The sequence below is a fragment of the Stigmatopora argus genome, chromosome 6, assembly GCF_051989625.1.
Source record: "Stigmatopora argus isolate UIUO_Sarg chromosome 6, RoL_Sarg_1.0, whole genome shotgun sequence".
In the NCBI taxonomy this organism is placed as follows: Eukaryota; Metazoa; Chordata; class Actinopteri; order Syngnathiformes; family Syngnathidae; genus Stigmatopora; species Stigmatopora argus.
Window position 1 is genome coordinate 18,678,597 of NC_135392.1, and position 19,255 is coordinate 18,697,851.

Sequence of the window (19,255 nt, forward strand, 5' to 3'; positions counted from 1 at the left end):
AACTAATTTACGACCATATTCTAAAGCATTTGTATTATTCTGTTGATACTGCACATAAAATACGACCCACTATTACTGTCACGGTTATCATTGATATATTGCTATCATCGTTAAAACAATTCACCCAATACAATAATAGAAAGACACGCACAAAAATAGTGTTAAAGATCCTTTTTATAATAGTAGGAACTTGATTAAAAATTACTTATCACTGTCATTATTTCACAAGAGTTTGTCCGAAAATACAGTTGGAATGGAATCTATTTCTCACTACATTCAAAAATCCTAGGCACATGACCCCCTTACTCCCACCTCTGGTCGATCCAGCTTTTCCCCCACATTCTCATCAACCTTTCTACTAATACCCTAACATTTGAGCGACCACAGCTGCCCACTAACCTCTTAAACGCACCACAGTTCCAGCTATAAAGTCCTTGGCCCCGCACTAACCAGAGGTTAATATGTCGTCTATTGTACTGCAATTGGAGAACGTGTGGCTAGTGATATGCTTGAGTAACTATGGGATGGATTCAGCCACTGGGAACAAGAGACCCCGCCACACACCCCCGTTCGAAAGGGCACACAAAAACACAGAATTCTAAATTAAACCACAGATTTTCTGAATCCAGGAGAGTGTTTTTTAGCATGTGTGGATGAAGCAGCAGAAAAGCGAAATGGGAGGAGAAAAGGTTGGAGAAATGGTTGGAGGAAGACTAGTGTGTAAGGGGATATTGAGATTGAGGGAAGGGAGGGGATGATTTGTTTGTTCAAACCAGCAGGGTCCAGGCATGGTGAAAAATGTCAGGTCAAATTGTTCTTGACAGTGTTAATATCTGCACCTCATAGCCATAATTACATGTAAATAAATAGTGAAATAGCTCTCAGCTGGAAGCTGAGTGGAGAGCTACTGCGCAGCAACACAGCCCAGCTGAGCTTCGACCGAGTGGGCTGACTTTATTGGTGGGTCTGACGCTAACGTTGTAAATAAACTTCCCGCAAAGGGGGTTCGCCGCCATGAAAGTATAGGTGAGAGAGTTGAGGGTAAAAAGTCAAGGAGGGGTATCAATCACATGAATGCACCTGTCAGAGTGGCATCTGGAACTAACAGGAAGCACATGAAGTGCACGCGCATACAACATGAATGAACTGGATGGCAGTTTCACAGCAAAACCAATTCAGCGAACATCCTACAATATCCATATGCTCCCCTGACCTTTGATCCCCAGAGGGACAGAATGGGGTCAACGCAGAGAGTTTTGTGGTGTCTCTGTCTTTCGCCAAATAAAAAATGAATTTGATATTATTGGCTCTCAATGCACATTTGTTGTGTATTGTCTATATTGCTATGGAGTGTGCTCTCCATTAGCTCTGTATGATTTCTGTATTAAAGCACAGTGCCTGGGAAGTGTCAGGCAATTTTTAAATTCAAAGGCTTGTCAAAAGTAAATACACAAATGGCCATAGCCAAAACACAAAACAAAATGGCCTTAACAGCAGTGCATGCAGTACTTCTTTTGTAAGTAAAAGGCTTACCAGGGATGTTTGTGTGGGTACTTTCGTTGTGTATCTACGGTTGTAAGTCTTCCATTGTAAATCAGCTTCTGCTGTGTTCATTTTGGATTCGTGTTGCGGCAATTGGCATTTGTATCTTTTTCTTTTGCAAAGCGTTTTCAAATGTCCACGTGGTCAATATTTCCAGGAGTCAAAATTAATTTTCCACAGGTGTCCGGGCTTTCTCTTTTTGAAAGGGCTAGAAGCTCCGTCCTCCAGGAAAGGCTCAAATGTGAGCAGCCAGATGAGGTGGCTTGGGCATCTTTGAATGCTTTTTGGACACTTCCTTGGTGAGGTGTGGCTGCCATTTCCTACTGGGAGGGGGCCAGCCAGGAAACGCAGGAAGGACGGTGTCTCCAGGCTGGCCTGGAAATGTCTAATGCTACCTCAGGAGGAGCTTTATGAAGTTCCTGGGCTGCCCTGCTGAAGATGTTTCCTAAGCGAATTGTCTTTGGTTAAAGAGGAATCCTGGATAAATCCCTACTCAGAAGGGTTGATGTGCACTGATTGCATATCTAGTGAAGTCACATTTCATTTTCGCCTTAAATCATCAAAAAGACAAATACGTATTAAGAAACAAGAAACAATAAAATATTAATAAAAGGGCGGCCCGGTGGAGCTAGTGGCTAGCGGGTCGACCTCACAGCTCTGGGGTCCTGGGTTCAATCCAGGTCACGTCCACCTGTGTGGAGTTTGCATGTTCGCCCCGGGCCTGCGTGGGTTTCCTCCAGGCACTCTGGTTTCCTCCCACATTCCAAAAACATGCATGGTAGGCTGATTGGACACTCTAAATTGCCCCTAGGTATGAGTGTGAGTGTGCATGGTTGTCCGTCTCCTTGTGCCCTGCAATTGGCTGGCCACCGTTCCAGGGTGTCCCCTGTCTCTGGCCTGGAATCAGCTGGGATAGGCTCCAGCACCCACCGTGACCCTAATGAGGATAAAGTGGTTCAGAAAATGAGAAGAGATGAGATATTAATAAAACTAATGAATGGAATGAAACGCATGTGCTGTACACGTGTCTTTGCATAACAGGTCCAATTTTATATTTGGTACAAGAGGTCAATTACTAGTTGAAAACTAACATCTAATATGATTTTTTTCTTGATCTGCATTATGTGCTTTATATGCTTTATCCCACTTTGGCAGAGGAGCTTTATTTGAAGCTCTACCAGGGCCACAAATGCACTGCCTGACATCCCCTGTAAAGAAACCTTGACTGGCCAGGAGAAACATGCGGAATTAAAAAATATATATTTTGTGCAATGTACTTATCAAAACGTAAGGAAAGATTTGGACTCAAGTTTGAATCACATATCCTCTCAACAAACACAAGCTTGGAAATGTATTCAGTAGCTTGTATAAATTCTTTACAAAGTTGTAATAAGGGTATTGTGACGATGCTAGTGATGCTAGCAAAAGTCACCTTGAAGAGTGTGGATGAGCCTGTCAAGAGCGCAGTGTCATCAGTGTCGATATTAAATAGCATCCAAGTGTGTGCCTCCAATGTAATAAAGGCAAAAGTAGTAGGCCTATACACCTTATAGGCATCGTGGATGCGTGGGACTCACAGCATGTGAATCAGTTGCAGTCATTTTGCTCCTTAAATCCCCATCTTCTAGGATTTACCCAAATTCATATTGGCTGCCTCGGTGAGATAAATGTAAATCACATTCCCGTTATATTTATTATTTATCAGGATGTGGCAGCTCACTTTCAGCGGGAAGTATCTCTCACCCGCACACAAACACCCTTGCATTTAAATAGCATTTTTATTGTCCGCCCTAGCCTTTCATCTGGGCGCTGCCTCTCCAGGGGAGAGACGTTTTGGAGCTCAGAGGAAGGTGGTGGTGGTTGAGGTGGGTGGATGGGTGTTTGGGGGTGGGGGGTAGTAGTTAACGCGCCATGGCATGTAGCCAAATAGAAAGGAACGAAGGTTGCTAGGTGAGAAATAAGAGTATGATGGCACCACATCAATACCGTAATATTTGGGGGAAAAGGGTTCCATGCAGTTGCCCGGGAGACTGGAAAGCAAAACTTTTTTTTGTCATATTATTATTAATACTCCTACCAGGCATACAATTACAATGCACACTACTAAACTAAGTCGTTTGACATAACTATATATGTACATATTTAATGTAAAAATATATATAAAACCCTAACAGAAATGAACAAGAGATGAATTTTTATTTCATGGACTACTATTTAAAATTCAATACGGGCACCAGCATGAGCCACCAGAAGGAAACGCAATTACTGCTTTAGTATGAACTTTTGTCGGAGGGAAGACATACCTATTCCTCTTAAACTAAACAATTAATTGGTATAAGAGTATTAACATATTTATCTAAAGCATTTTAAAATTGGGTGTCACATTTACAGAAATCCTAGATCAAAATAAAGAATAATCAATCGTCCTGCACACTCCAACACATATGCATATATAATGTGTGTATATAATACACACACACATACAAACAATGTATCAATACATATACTATGCATGAAGAAAAACTGGTTTAGTTCTCTTTATGGCATTTGTAGAATGCATTAACTGCTGTCCTGTTTCCAGTGTCATAGTTAATTCTGATATTTAAATGTTAAATGCGCCATGCAGTATCAAAAAATTCCTAATAAGGAACCGTTGGGCCTTGGCGGAAGCACGCACTCTGGTAGGCACCATTCTAGTAAAACAAGTTCCCATTTCTAGCAGTACATGCTGTTGCATTACTGCAAATGGGAATACTTAAGAGTGTACACACATACACTTGGACTGTTTATGTAGTCTCCTTTAGTGATGTCACATTCCTCACAGGTTTCCTCAGAGTTCAGAAGTATTGCAAACACAACAGGCAGCAGTAGTAATCTGTGCACAAACAGTATACCCACTGGATATGATTTACAGCCCCTGGATTTTCTTGGCAGCTGCAAACAGCGGTTGTTGATTTTAGTTCGTTTTTCCCCCACAGAAAGCCTCTTACATTTTTTTAATACTTGCCAAATTAAAACAACATTTGTTTTAATGGGACTTCTAATTAACCACCATGTGCCCCCCATCCTTCCTCACATGCAAACACGCACTCTGTTCAGGCACCCCCTCTTGTTGAGCAAGCGCCGGTGCCTTGAATGCAGGCGGGCGATGTGCTCATCCCTTTGATTTGTTGTCAGCGGAGGCTGCCAGCTGACACAGTGCCCGGTGAAAGGCTTAATGCCCAAGTTTTAATAGTGTGGGGGACTCCAACAATTCCCCCTCCTCTACACTCTCTCATTGGTATTCAGGTGCAGGGAGTCTTGTTAGAAGTCAAGCAAAATGAAGCCAGATTGTTCCATATATTTCACCCCCTCTTCTTCTCTCCAATTTTTGGCAGCGACAAGAGCTCTTAAAATAATTCATCCCATTTTTTTAAAGAAACATCTTCGTAGGCTAATGGAGGAGAAGCAGCTTAGTTTGGAGTCCCCTCTGCCTTATCTCGCACAGACAGTTGTGGGGAGTCGCTGGTGAGCACGGTGTCAGCGTGCGTTGGTGCGGTGCAGGCGGGCAGGCCCCGGGACACGGATCAAAGGGAGGCAGGGGTGAGAGAGGCATACTGCCTCTGATCCTGTGTACGTGTGTGTATGTGTGTGTGTAGGCCCTGCCCACTCACACAGCCCAGAGGCCCTCAGCATACACACACATATCCCTGTCATTCCAAAACACTTTTGTGAAACGGAGGGAGTGCCTTTTCGGCAAACTTTTTCTACTTCCTTCATTAAAATTGCAATGTAATCTCAAGAGTGGTTGATAAGTGTCGGGAGAGTTACACATCTTCAAATGCTCTTTTTTTTTCTTTGGGTATACAGCATCCTCTTCTTACTTAACTTTTTGTTGGAAAATGATTTACATTTAGTCGTAGGCAAAGCTTCAATTTCCTAGCCAGTCAAGTTCTTGTATTTTTCCTTTTATTTGGTACTGTCATGCAATTTGTAATACAATGCAGCTTCATATATTTAGCCTAGCACATGGGTTTACGCTTGTCTTCCGTGTGTATCGTATTTTTCAGACAATAAGTCGCATCTGAGTATAAGTTTAAGTTTTAGACATTTTGGGGGGAAATTTTATTTTGTTCAAAGACCAAGAACAAATAATATAATTTACAGTAATAACAATAAAATGGAGAAATGGCTGCAAAGGGCTCTGTTAAAGTAACATACAGACTTTCCTCTGTGATCGCGGCTTCACTTATCGCGAATTCACTTCTTCACGATTTTTTTCCTCGATTAATTTTTTTTTTAATTTGTTTTTTTTTTTAAGTTCATAAAAATGTGAAAATCCACGCTGAAATTCACGAACGGAAGCCACTCTTGCTACTAGGACTCAGCACTGAAGAAAAAAAAGTAGTTGAAAAAGGGGTGACTCTACTTTGCGATTTTTTGATTATCGCGGCTATGTCTGGTCTACATTAACCGCAATATTCGAGGGATTACTTTATTGACAGTTATTCAGATAACTATATGCTAACACAACATGGCTTGTTTGCCAAACACTCGATTTGTCTCCAAATAACTACCAATCACTATTGCTTTTATGAAAAAACTTCAACCTAGAGCACCCTTTTTGTGGTTGTCAGTGAAGATGTTATATAGCAGTTCTTTGCTTATTGAAAATCCTTTCATAAACCTTTAAACCAGGGATGCAATTTGCTTTGATTCTTAAATATCAGATTAAAAATGTTCAACATTCATTTTACCCAGTTAGCAAGATAAATTGTAATGCAAATGTCAAGAATGTCCTCTTTCAAGCTATTTTAGTTAGTCCTTTATATTAAGATGTTGTGTGACCATCAGGTTTGTAAAAGTCAACAAATTGGGTAACATCTTGAAAGGCCTGACACTGACTTCCTAGTAGCTTCCATTTCATTTTCTGAACCGCTTTATCCTCATTAGGGTCGCGGGTGGTGCTGGAGCCTTTCCCACCTGACTTCAGGCATGAGGCAGGGGAGACCCTGAATTGGTGGCCAGCCAATCACAGGGCACAAGGAGACAAACAACCATTCTCGCTCACACTCACCTAGGGGCAATTTAGAGTGTCCAGCCAGCCTACCAAGCATGTCTTTGGAATGTGGGAGGAAACTGAAGTACCTGGAGAAAACCCACGCAGGCCCGGGGAGAACATGCAAACTGCATATAGGTGGACCGACCTGGATTTGAATCCAGGACCCCACTGGGCCGTCCTTCCCAGTAGATTGACTAATAAAATTGCTTGTACTCAAACCACAAGCCGCAAATAATAAAAGACAAACTTCAACCAGGTAAGATAACACAAAATCATTTTGGACTATCTTGTGCTTGCAACGGTGAAAGAAATTCGAATTCCACCTACCATTCATGATAGTCTATTTTTAGATATAAATTAATCATTGGCGGCCCAGTGACGCGAGTGGTAAGCGCGTCAGCCTCACAGCTCTGGGGTCCTGGGTTCAAGTTCAGGTCGGTCCAGCTGTGTGGAGTTTGCATGTTCTCCCCTGCGTGGGTTTCCTCCGGGTACTCCGGTTTCCTCCCACATTCCAAAGACATGCATGGTAGGCTGATTGGACACTCTAAATTGCCCCTAGGTATGGATGTGAGTGTGCATGGTTGTCCATCTACTTGTGCCCTGCGATCAGTTGGCCACCGATTCAGGGTGTCCCCCGCCTCTGGCCCGGAGACAGCTGAGATTGGCTCCAGCACCCCCGCGACCCTGATGAGGATAAAGCAGTTCAGAAAATAAGATTAGATGAGACATTAATCATTCTCATCGCCTATCCTCCCAAGGGTATATGAGGTAGAATTCCATTTAAGTGGGGTTGTGGCAATTTAGTTTTATTTAAGTTTTATTAATGCTTTTATTAATACAAGAAATGTTAGGCCCCAATCCCAACTACTTACTCTTTGTTGAAACTATGCTCATTCACAATGAATGAAAAAAACACAAAGAAAGGCAAGACTAAACTTGGGTTGTGAGTTTGTACGTGTGGCACCTCCTGTGCAACCAAATAAAAAACACGAGCAACAAACAAAACACTTCTGGTGTCATTGCTGTTGCCCAGCCATGCACAGCTAACCCATTGCCACTCTTCAAGCAGCAGTCACATATCAGCAAAATGAAAATGGCGAGCCCTTTCACTTTTTTTTCATGTGATAGCTTTTCTGCTGGCCATAATGAAAGGGGAAAACCTGTGCTTTTGGGACAGGTTACGGGATTGGAATGGACACGGGGCTCCTGTCGGGCCTCACTAAACGCTGCAGGATTCCATTAGGGACTTGGCGGCATGCCACCATAGTCCATTTGTTGGGAAGCAGAGAATTTGTATTTTTCAGCCAAGGGTCGTATTGCTCAGACTTTGCAATGCACAAGTGTATTTCCTACAAACCGACTGAACAATACTAAATGCTTATTTCCATTCTAATGAATTGCTCTTCAAGTGGATTTTTGCCATGAAGCACTGTAAATCATGACGAATTAACTCAATTGAAATGAATGAGTATATATTTAATTGCAAGCCAGTTTAACTAACTGCTAGTATGTTTGCACAATTGTTTGCTTGCTCAGCAGGATGCCGTTACCACCGGCATGAACTTTGATTCCTCTGCTAGTGAGAACGTTTCGTTTCCATGCTGAGAGACTGGTGGGAAAGCTGCACCATCCTGCACATAAGCGTGGCATGACGTATCAAAACATCCACCCCCCAAAAATCTCAAGAATCCACAGAAACGAAACAAGAAAAACACCCAGTAGAACAGGGACCTCTGAGAAAATCAACACAATTTGAGTCTGTTTACCACAATATAGATGAGCTTATAGCTGGTTTAAAAATAAAGTCACATTTCTTGTCAATTAACACTTGAAAAACATTAGGATTATTTTCTTATGTTGTTCCTGCTAGTTTATTAATTTTTTTTTAATGTATAACAAACTATGTACAGAAAGCGTTTTAATTCATTTTCCCAAAGAAGAGTAATGGCTACGTGTCTTGCACAAATGCGAACAATTTTTTATTTCAATTTTGAAAATCTGTTTAAGTTAAGTGAGTTAATAATATAGAGTATTTGCTACATCTCCGTCTATTATAAACTCATACACATTGTTTACAAAGCTATCATTATTGGCTTATTAAAATAAAGTATAGGCTCCATTTTTGCTAAATGTTGATGGCATTAGTGCTGAATTTGACATTTCCTTTAAAAAATGTGCATAATTAATACAATGTGGAATCATTTGTGACTCATGAATTAAAAAAAATGTTTGTCTTTAATTAAAAATTTATTGAACAAACAAAGGGCTAAGATCAAATCACATCATGGTTGTTTTATGAAAGTGGTGGTTCGTATATTAATGTCAGTAATCATAAATTAATTTAGGGTTAGCATAATTTATTATTTATACTTTTTTTCCTGATGTTTTTCTGCAAGTTTTGCAGCTGGAGCATTAACTGCTTAAAGCTGCCCTGCACCATGATTTTATAATCAAACAGACTGTGAGCAGCTGGGTTATACTCCTCTGTCGCTACAGCAGAAAAGAAAATCTCTTTTTTTGGTCACAAAATCCCTAATTCTTTCATTTAAAAAACACAGAGAATAAGCTTTGAGAAATATTTAAAAAAGGGGGTCAGGGGTGCTCAAATAAAACACGTGAATGATGGGGGTAATTGTGGACAAATGCAGCATTGAAATTCATTTTCAACTCTTTACGCACCATTTCAATCTTATTTTCTGCTTGTTAACCGCATCTTGTCGGTGAGGGTGGGCAAGGCTGGCCAGTCTTGATGGGTAATTGTGTATAATTCACTCCGTACACATGATTTGCATCATTTACAAATCATTTCTTTGCCATTCTGTGCCGCTTAAAGCGCAACCAAGACCACAACGCCCGAGAAGGTCAACTCATGGGCCTCTTTATTAAAAAAGGAAATAGGAGAGCCAAAATTGTATTAAAAATACGACTAATTTCTCTGCAAATGTTTGAAATAAAACAGAAAAGAAAAAGGGGGATTTAAAAAAAATGCGGTCTTGCAGCGAGACAATTACACCAGAAGATTACGGGTCTACATTTTTAAGCTTGAGCTAATTATTTCATCTCCATGTGTTCTGGCTGCGCCGCGCAGGATTTAGACATCCCAGGAAAGTGGCTGTTTGGAGCAGCTCGAGCGCTCGCTGTCTACTATCAAGATTAATTTTAATTTGTTGATGTTAATCCAATTGTTTTACCAATGTAGCAATTTGGAGTGCCTGAAATAAATCCAACGGCTTTGGAAAGAAGGCATAAAAGCCCACATTGGTGGTTATTCCGCCCAACATTTTTAATTGCACTCAAATACTCTGACATCCAGTGACAATTCTCACATGAGCAAAGTGGGAGAAAGACAGGATGGCGATAGAGTTGGACTGACCTGTGGGGAGAGCCCATTTCCGACTGCATTCATGTGGTTGCCAGAAGCCGAGGGGCTCATGAAGGAATCGGAGTAGCTGGAGAAGCTGTGGCGGTTGGACGACAGGCCGTACGCCGAGCTGCTGTCACTCAGGCCTCCCTGGTGCATGGAAGACGGGGGCAAGGGCTGAGGTCTGTGCAAGGTACTGCCCTCTGAGAGCAAAAGAAAATAACAGATAAAAAAAATTGGTTTAAATTGGCTGAGATTGGTCCAACACATAACACATATTGAAAACCACCGGATCAAAAACATCATGTTGGGTTTAAAGGTAGGTGTAAAGATACGCTCCAATTTTTACATTACCAGGTTGTCATGACTTGACTGATGGAAAAAAAGTATTGAATTTTCAATTCAGCTAAAACCTCATGTCCAGTTTTTTAGTGCAGGGTTTGTCAAAATAACAGACAGCTGCACCAAGTCTAAATATCAGATCACAATGTACATTAGCTCTGCAAAGTTGTTGGTACTTTATTAATAAACTAGACTACTACTTCCCACTAATTAAGGGCTCCACATACTGCCGAGCTCCACGTAGAAACGATGTTGCTGGTACTTTCAAACAAAACTACAGTCGAGGATACAGATTTTGTATGGGAATTATTAATTCTGTCCATTATAACAACTAAAGGGTGTTTTTATTTTATTATTAAGTTGCATTGTCAGTAGCTAATTTAACAGAACAACATAATTTGAATAACAATTGTAAGACATTACCTCCAAATTTTACGTGTTGCTTTTTTTCGGTAACGTATTTGAATAAATTAATATATACTGACATCCACCAGCTAAAAAGTTGGCAGCACTATGTATCTGTAAAACAATATATAATCCAGGCTATACCATTTTTTCTGTAAATTTGTTGGCTATTTGTCTACTACAAAAATAATGCCTAAATCTATTAGCAATTTTAAGCTTGATAAGCCTTTTTCTTGGTGTAACTTGCACTCTGACTTTGAAAGAAATGTCTTATTTCATGTTCCAGTCTTTCCTTTGCCAATCTTCAAATCTTAAACACGTGTGCACAAATGGAAAATGTATATGACATCACTATAAAGGTTTAATTTTTGTTACTAGTGGCAATTTTATGTAATAATAGCAGGTTTGAGTTTACTCAAGTCCTCAACTGCACCTAAGTGATCCTTTTTTTTTAGCAAAAGCGACAAAAATCTAAAGACAGGTTGCATATAACTTTAAAAACGACATCTTTTACCATTCCGAGATGGGCAGCTTTTCACATGTATTATTAGTGAAAACCAATCAGCAAAATATTGAGGTTAGAGGTGCCCAGAAACACTCTATTTAACCCCTAACTAAACATTTTAAGAAGCATTTGTAATGATAGTAGTGGCTACACAAAAGCAGCTGAATATTGATAGGTGTCCCCAGCAACGGAATCAAATTCTACGTCCTCGACTCCTTTTTTCTGTAGACAATGTTGGTAAATTAGTATAATACATAGTATGAGACTGTCAGTTTGTCATATAGCCACTGTATGGACTATGAAAGCTAAAATAATGGGAACATACAGTACATGAGTACTGCACTCACCCTGTGATAGGGCGGTGCCGGGGTAGCTAGACTCTGGAAGTTGGTACGTGGGCAAAGTGGGCATGCCAGTGGGTGGGAATCCACCGGGAAGTAAGTGGTTAAAGGCAGCGAGCTGATTGGCACCGGCCTGTTTACGCCACCTGGCTCGTCTGTTGCTGAACCACACCTGCAGAAGAAAAGAATAGGAAAAATTTTCCTTAGACGAAAAACAAATTTGTTTCAAAGGTTTATATTAGACCTGGACGATAAAATGATAATTATCGTCAAATAATTTTTGTCAACAATAATAATAACGTTCGATAACATTTGATAAATCTAAACTGCAATTACACCACCTGAACACCCCAAAATTACACCATGCTTATGCGACGTGAACGCTAGTTCCAGACCAACGTTCAGTAGACGAAGTAGATTAGAAAAGCTGTTTTTAACATGGTTAGCAATAGAGTGGCTAAAACAGTTTTAACACTTTCAAGATGCAATTGGAAATTCTGCATGAGTTTCTCAAATGCCTTTTTTCCTCTGGACATGTTAGCGCCATAAAGTGTACCAAGCACTCTTTAATCAAGTTTACCAAAATGTTGTTTTCCCAGCTTTGCAAGCAAATTTCCGTATATCTGCCTCAGTCAAGTGTCTGTATTTTTCTGTATGTTTCGTCTTACAATGCTGACTGGCGTTATACTCCATAAACGACCCACTCACTACAAACGTATGGCCTGACTTCAGAGAATCAAAATGTACCTTCCCAAATTTTCTTGAAACTACGACATTAAGTGTGCACTGGCTTAAATTCATCCAACTTTTATTTAAATTCCCATTTGTGAGGTAAATGTACATACATATAGTTTCTTTTTGTGAGGCTGAAAATAGTCTGCTTGCCAATTGTTATGATGTCTCCAGTTGATGAGTATTATTTCATTTCATTTTACACAGCAGTTTTGAAGGCAAATTTATAAAAAATCAAGATGACTGTCAAAACTATTTTAGGTTTTATTATTCATTACTTTTGATAGTTTTAGGAGGTAGTTGTCTTATCTCTTGTTGCACAGCAGAACAACAAAAAGACTTTTTAAAATCATATTTTATATTCTCTTTTAAAGTAAGAGATGGTTACATTCATAAATGAATAATGAGTGTTTTTCATTCACAGAAGTTTGAACCCCATCTTTTGAAAGACAAAAGATGTGATAGTTATCGTGATGATTATTGATATCGACTGATGTTATTTATTGTTCTCATATCACCCTGGCCTAACTGTATATGGTAACAAATGCCAATATATTTCTATTTATTTTGTAGTGATTTTTTTCATGATTTGATAGTAAACTATCAAGAAAACTTGAAATAGTTGGAATCTGTAGTTGATGCCCTAGCAGACAAGTGGCCAAACATTATTTTAATATAGTAATAGTTATTCTTTTTAGTCAGAAAGCCAAGAAACAAGGGTCTCCAACTCTAGTCTAGACTGAGAGCGCCCCTGAAATGAACAGCGCACAATATCAACTCCCAGAATGAAAAGGTGAAGGAGAAAAAAGAAAAAGTAGGAGTTCTTTGGGAAGATTTACACATTTTAAAAAGGCTTCGGCTTCAACAAAACATGAATATCATCAGGGTTTGTGAAAGGATCCAGCAACCTGTTCCATTTAGCCAAGACAAGGCCTGGCCTTCGTTGCGTGCTCGGGGGTTGAAGGACATTGATCTATGCCTCGCACAGGCAATTCATCAGAGTTTAATACACTGTCAGTGCAGTTCATCTACTGTTGTGTTTCAAATGGTCCAGCCCATTGTGATCACACATAAAAGAGGGGGACAAAAGCCCCTCCATACGCCAACCAGAACAGTGGGCACAAAGAGGGGGGCGTCCCTTTTTAAACAGTCCTTCAAGAGGGACACTTTCAAGGGGGCTTACACTTGCAGATTTATTTTTTTCAAGAGGGGTGCCTCTTTTTGTAGACACAAACATACGCACAAACTTAGAAAAAGGGTCTACATGGGATCTTAACCGCATTTGAATTTGTAAAAAGAGGATTTTTAGAAAGAGGAGGAAAAGGAAATTCAGTGAAATCTTCATTTTCCGTAGCCTCAATCAGTGCCTGCAAAACAAATGGGATGTGTGGCTCCAGTCAAGTGGATCCTATTGGGATGTAGTAGAGCGTGCTTGCAGGTCTGAACTATCTGAGCTCCTACTGGGCTAGACAAACAGCTGCCTCAACCACCCCTCACTTCCACAAACACGACCCCCCCACCCACACACACACACACACACACACACACACTTCTTCATCCCGCAGTGCCACTTCACCTCCGACCTCATCCTCTCACCCCAACTCTCTTTTATGTTCACTTTAACTTCCTTCCCCCTTTTTTGTCATTCAAGCTGAGCGAGGAGGTGTTTCATCATCGGAGCCACAAAAGCATTTAAACGTTACATTCCTGTTCCTTGTGAAGATGAGAATGCTTAGATTTGTTAATTCTTCTTAGATACATATAGGCTCTATTTTCTCCGATGGCTCAACTCCGCTCAGATGTAAAACAACTTTATTTTTGCGCAATTTGGAAATTTGGCAGATGAGCGTAGTCCTTGAAGATAAGCCTTATAGAATGACAATTTAGTGGCAGGAAGGTGATATAAGGTACACACCCAGGTCTTATACCGGGCTCAGGTAATGTCTTCACCAGGATGGATACATTTTTCTTAGGTATTTTGCTCACTAATTCGTACCTGTCCACACTTTGTTTAAGGAGCGCTTATGATCCCTTCATTTCTGTAAGGTATACCAGCATGCGTACAAACTACGCTTGCGCAAAAATGACCATCCTCAATTGTTACATCATCATCAGCGCAATTTACTTCTGTTTAGGTTATTATTTGGCAGCAGGAATTTTTTAGGTCACCACACTTTTGAGAAAGGACGATGTAAACAATGGTTGTTGGAAAGAAATATTTTTTTTGTGTGGATTGATGAGAAGTAGTTATTCTTCTTTTAGGCAATGCTTCTCAATTATTTTCTGTTGCGTTTCACACCACCTTCTCCAACTCTCTGCCGCAACTGTAAATGGTATCATTTTTATAGTCAATATTGTCATTTTAGTTTTTAAATGACGACACATCCTTGGGTTGGTAGAAGATAAATGAAAAATCAATAACTGTTATTAGAAGACATTAAATGAGGGTATATTTTTATGTTGTGCCAGTGTCGACTGCCTCTTTTTTCACATAGAGATGCTACTCTGCATAATGTCATATTTTCAGGTAATGCGGGGAGCAACCTTTAATGGCGGCAAAGGGAGTCGGTTAAGTTCAAATCACTTTCTTTCAAATGTGTTTGTTTGCGTTTGTCTGCGAGATTACCAACAGCCAGGCTGATAAACCTTGCGTTGCTTTGTTTGGTAAATGCCAAGATATTTCTAGTTGCTGATATTTACCTTCAAATTGTTTTATCAATATTTATGGCAGAAATTTCTGCCTTACTTTTTCAGCAAGCAAGCCTTAAGGACAACTCTTCTTTGTTCTTTTTTATTTTAGTTATAGCTAACAGTTATCTTGTATGACAGGTCAAATATTTTTAAAATCCCAAATTTGAATTATCGCTTATCCACACAAGGGTTGCAGGGAGTCCCAGCCAACCACGGGAAGCAGGCGAGGGACACACCAAATTGGTTGCCAGCCGATCGTAGGGGGCACAATGAAAGGGACAACCATTCACGGGAATCTATCCCATACTGTCCGCACTGAAGTCGGGAGACCAACCACTGCACGTGGCACTATTACAGTTGTACTTTCTTACTACTCAACAATGACAATATCTCATTTTAATTGAGCTAAAATGTAATTTAAATTCCTATTGAGGGATTAAAGTTAATTGAATGAAAGTCAAATTAAAAGTGAACAAAAAAACCTTACAGCATTGCTGTATTTCGTATTGTCAATCCTCACTCCAGGAAATCTCCGAGGAGGCCCGACATGAAGGTAAAATGTTACTCAAATGTTTCTCTAAAAATGGAGGAGATTCATTCAAAATTGAATTAAAAGATAACATTGTTCATTCATTCATGTCCAACACTGCCTGTCCTTGTCAGGGTTGTGGGGTGCTGGAGCCTTTCCAAACTAACTTTGGGTGAAAGATGGTCTACACCCTAAACTGGTTGCAAGTCAGTCTCACCAAAACAGACAAGCATTTGCACACACAATCACACACCGCAAATGAGCGGGAATCAATCCAAGTTTGCCTGCACGCAAGTCGGGCGAATGAACCACTTCACCATCAGTGAGCCGATATAAGAATATAAAAAGAATAATTACTATCCTTGAATTATCTGAGAATCATGTCAATTAAAAAAAATGTTATTATTATCATTAGTATTGGTTTAATGTAGTTTTATTATATGGGTCAATATTTTGTTTTAATGGGGGTAAAATATATGTAAAATTTCTGGTTAGGCCTAAACAGCAATAGAGTGAAAGTTTGTTTGAAGGTATAAGTAAGTATTTTTCATTATTTTGAAATATGAATAATTGAAGATTAAATTATTTTTATAACATGATTGATCAAACATTTCACAATTGTTCCACTTTCATTTAAAAAGTTCAATGTGTATAGGATAAAGAGGTCAATAGAGGAGCATGCGTCATAGACTGAGACTCTTTCATTGTCCAAAACCACATAAACACAACACAAAGCCACAGATTTCAGGCTGCTACACTCTGGAACGTGATCACAAAGTCACCTTGGACCACAATTTGTCTGCTCGGCTCTTCTCAATCCGGTTTAATTCTTTGCAGTGGCACAGGCGGAGTTCCCTGGCTACTTCCGTATCTACCTGCACGACGGGTCTTCTTCTCAAGGCGCAAGGAGATTTCCTGGCGCCTACATGCAATGGACAAGGCAAAGAATGAGGACAGCTTCTGAGCTCAGCTTAGCTGCAGGAACCGCAGAGATGGAGAACGACCAAAGGTGAAGGTTGTTGCTAATCGCATACGAACCTCACTTTTTGGAAGCACATCCGTCACTTGAATACAGTGCAGAAGTGCAGAAATGATTGGACACAGTATTCTCAAGTCATAAGTGTGTTGCTTGAGGGGAAATCATTAAAAAGTCACCCAACAACACTCTGGATAGCACCTTCGGCAATTTCATAGTTATGAGGTTTGGGATTCAGCTCTAGCCCGCCCTAAGCATGCATAGATTTTCACCGGAAAACTTCATCCAATATTTCAAAAAGATGTATGTCAGGGTCACTGAAGACTCTAAATGTGGCTTGGCATTTGCTGGACTTTTGTGCAACTTCTTCTCACTAAAGGTTTGACTGGCAACATTCACTTTTACACTCAACCCAAAAGAGGAAAGCCTTACAAAAAGAATGGATTTAGACTATAAAGGCAGAGGATTGGCATAGGGGCTAAGTGTTCAGCTAAAGATAAAGCTAGAAAAGTACCCTAGGGATAAGCATTATGATAAAGATCAAAGCTTTCCTTAATAATCTACGTTCCAAGACATCTTTATTATGCATTATATGCAGTACACTTACATTTACACACACTTACAGTACCTCGTTCCAGCCATGTATTAAACACTGGGACAACTGTAAAAAGTTCTCACACAGAAGCTGCGAGTGGCCATATCTCACTTAGATGCCTATTTTGTAAGTTTTGGGAGTGTTTATGTGTGCTCAAATTCATGTTCAAAGTGCTTCCGTCCGTGTGTTGGTTAACATTAAAGGCGCAAGAGTTAATAGAGTTGGAATTAGATAAGTATAATCAAATAGAAATTGATCAAAACACAAAACATCAATGAATACAGTGTTACCTCTGGTTGCGAAATTAATTTCTTCCAGAACTTATTTCGTACCTTGGATTTTCCTAAATAGAGGAATGTTTTATATTTAAATTCTCACATTTCTTCCATGGTCTTAGAAAAAAATTCAAATTAAACCCTTTAAAAATGAACAAACTGTCCGAATTTTGAATGAAAAATGTGTGAAATACACAAGAATTTGACAAAATGATGAGAAAATTATTAAAATAGTTAAAGTATTAAAATTAATAACAAGCATACAAAACATTTTCTATTCGTGCAGGTGCATAAGTGCGAGGAGGAAGCTAACAGACAAATCACACAAACATCCACATGATCACACATGTAAACAACTTAGCATTAAATTGAACTTGTAATATGAGTCACGGATGGATAACAGGACCTGCTTCTTCATTTCATTTGAACCATTCATTTTAAATAAAGAACAAAGTGTCTTTAACCACACCCGAAAATAATAAAAATAATAAAATCATGAAGAGTTGTTGTTGATAGACAGCCAATGGGAGGCAGGACGCAATGCTATAAACAATTTCAAATTAGAATAATGGATACAGGAAATTTATTTAATGTATTATTTGCGTGATTTTGTAACTCGGATAATGTTTTCGTATATTTCAACAGTAATTTTGGGTTTCGTAACCTGAAAATTTATGTAGAAGCATTCGTGAGTAGAGGTACCACTGTATTGTTATAATCTAGAAAAGCTCTTTTGTTCAAAAGAATGCTTTTCATCAAAAGTTCTAATTAAGCAACACAATTGTCAAGAACCAAAAAAATGGTTGTAATATGAGAAAATATTGTATAGTTTTACATTCATTCTTTCATTTTCCACACCACTTATCCTCACAAGGGTCAAGGGGGTGCTGGAGCCTACCCCAGCCAACTATGGGCACAGAGAACGAAGAGACGAACAGCCATTCACGCTCCCACTCAGCTCAGGACAATTTAGAATATTTACCCACCTTACCACGTTTTTGGGATATGGGAGGAAACTGAAGTACCCTGTGAAAAGCAACACTTACATGGGAAGAACTTGCAAACAATATTTATTCATTCATTCACTCTCCAATCGGGCTGTCTGTATGCAAACAAGAGTTGTACAAAATTGTACTAAAAAATTTAGAAAAAGATGATTAAGTAAAACACAGTTGTGCCCGACAAAGACAGGAAAAGAAAGGCTGTCAAATTGCCCCAAGTAAATGTTTACGGACTGTTTTAACCACTCAAAATGTGGAAAGCTGAAACCAGCTTTATTGCTACTGTTTGTTCATTGGTTCTCAATCTTTGCTCATGTTTTCAGGAATAATCTTCAAAAATGTCTAATGTCTTTAGAAACAAAGCTCTGAATTCACTTTCGTGAGTCTTTTAAACATAGGCTATGCTGTTTCAAAGGGTTTTATGATGGCAATAGTGCTCATGTGGGTATGGCCTTAGCCTCTAATTCGTATAAAGACATTTGCTTTTCAATAGTTCATTCACCGGAAGCCAAAAGCATGAATTGACGGCAAGCTGTCTCCGTGTCTCCTTTCATATCGTCACTGATCTGAGATATTCCTCGCTTTGCGCTGGCGAGCCTTTTGCTTCCTCTAGACAGATCATACATTCCCACTGTAAATTCCCTATTCAAGCAAACCTCCATGAGAGTGCCATCAAAAGCAACTGCACGCTGAATGTATGATGCTTCTCAGGAGCCAATTTGCGACATGTTGCTCTAGATGAAATGCAAAATGACAAAACAAAATATCCAGCCCGAACCAACACACGGGGGTTGATGCAACCAGCCTCAACACACAAACAGGCCTTCAGTCTCTTACCACGCAATATCGCTGTTCTTCATACATTTTTTCTCAACCCAACCAACCCCACCCCCTATCTTCCCGCTGCCTTCCAGACTGC

General features: G+C 39.7%; 1 protein-coding gene across 4 annotated transcripts in view; it reads right to left on the reverse strand.

Moving 5' to 3' along the window:
- The window catches only part of pax7a (paired box 7a), an 85,500-nt gene that overhangs the window by 18,349 nt on the left and 47,896 nt on the right, over positions 1-19,255 (reverse strand). For all 4 annotated transcript variants that reach the window (XM_077603108.1, XM_077603106.1, XM_077603107.1 and 1 more), the window contains 2 exons: positions 11,544-11,709; positions 9,957-10,147 (listed from right to left, as the gene is read on the reverse strand). In XM_077603108.1, the coding sequence (XP_077459234.1) occupies positions 9,957-10,147; positions 11,544-11,709 (357 nt within the window). The remainder of the gene's footprint in view (positions 1-9,956; positions 10,148-11,543; positions 11,710-19,255) is intronic.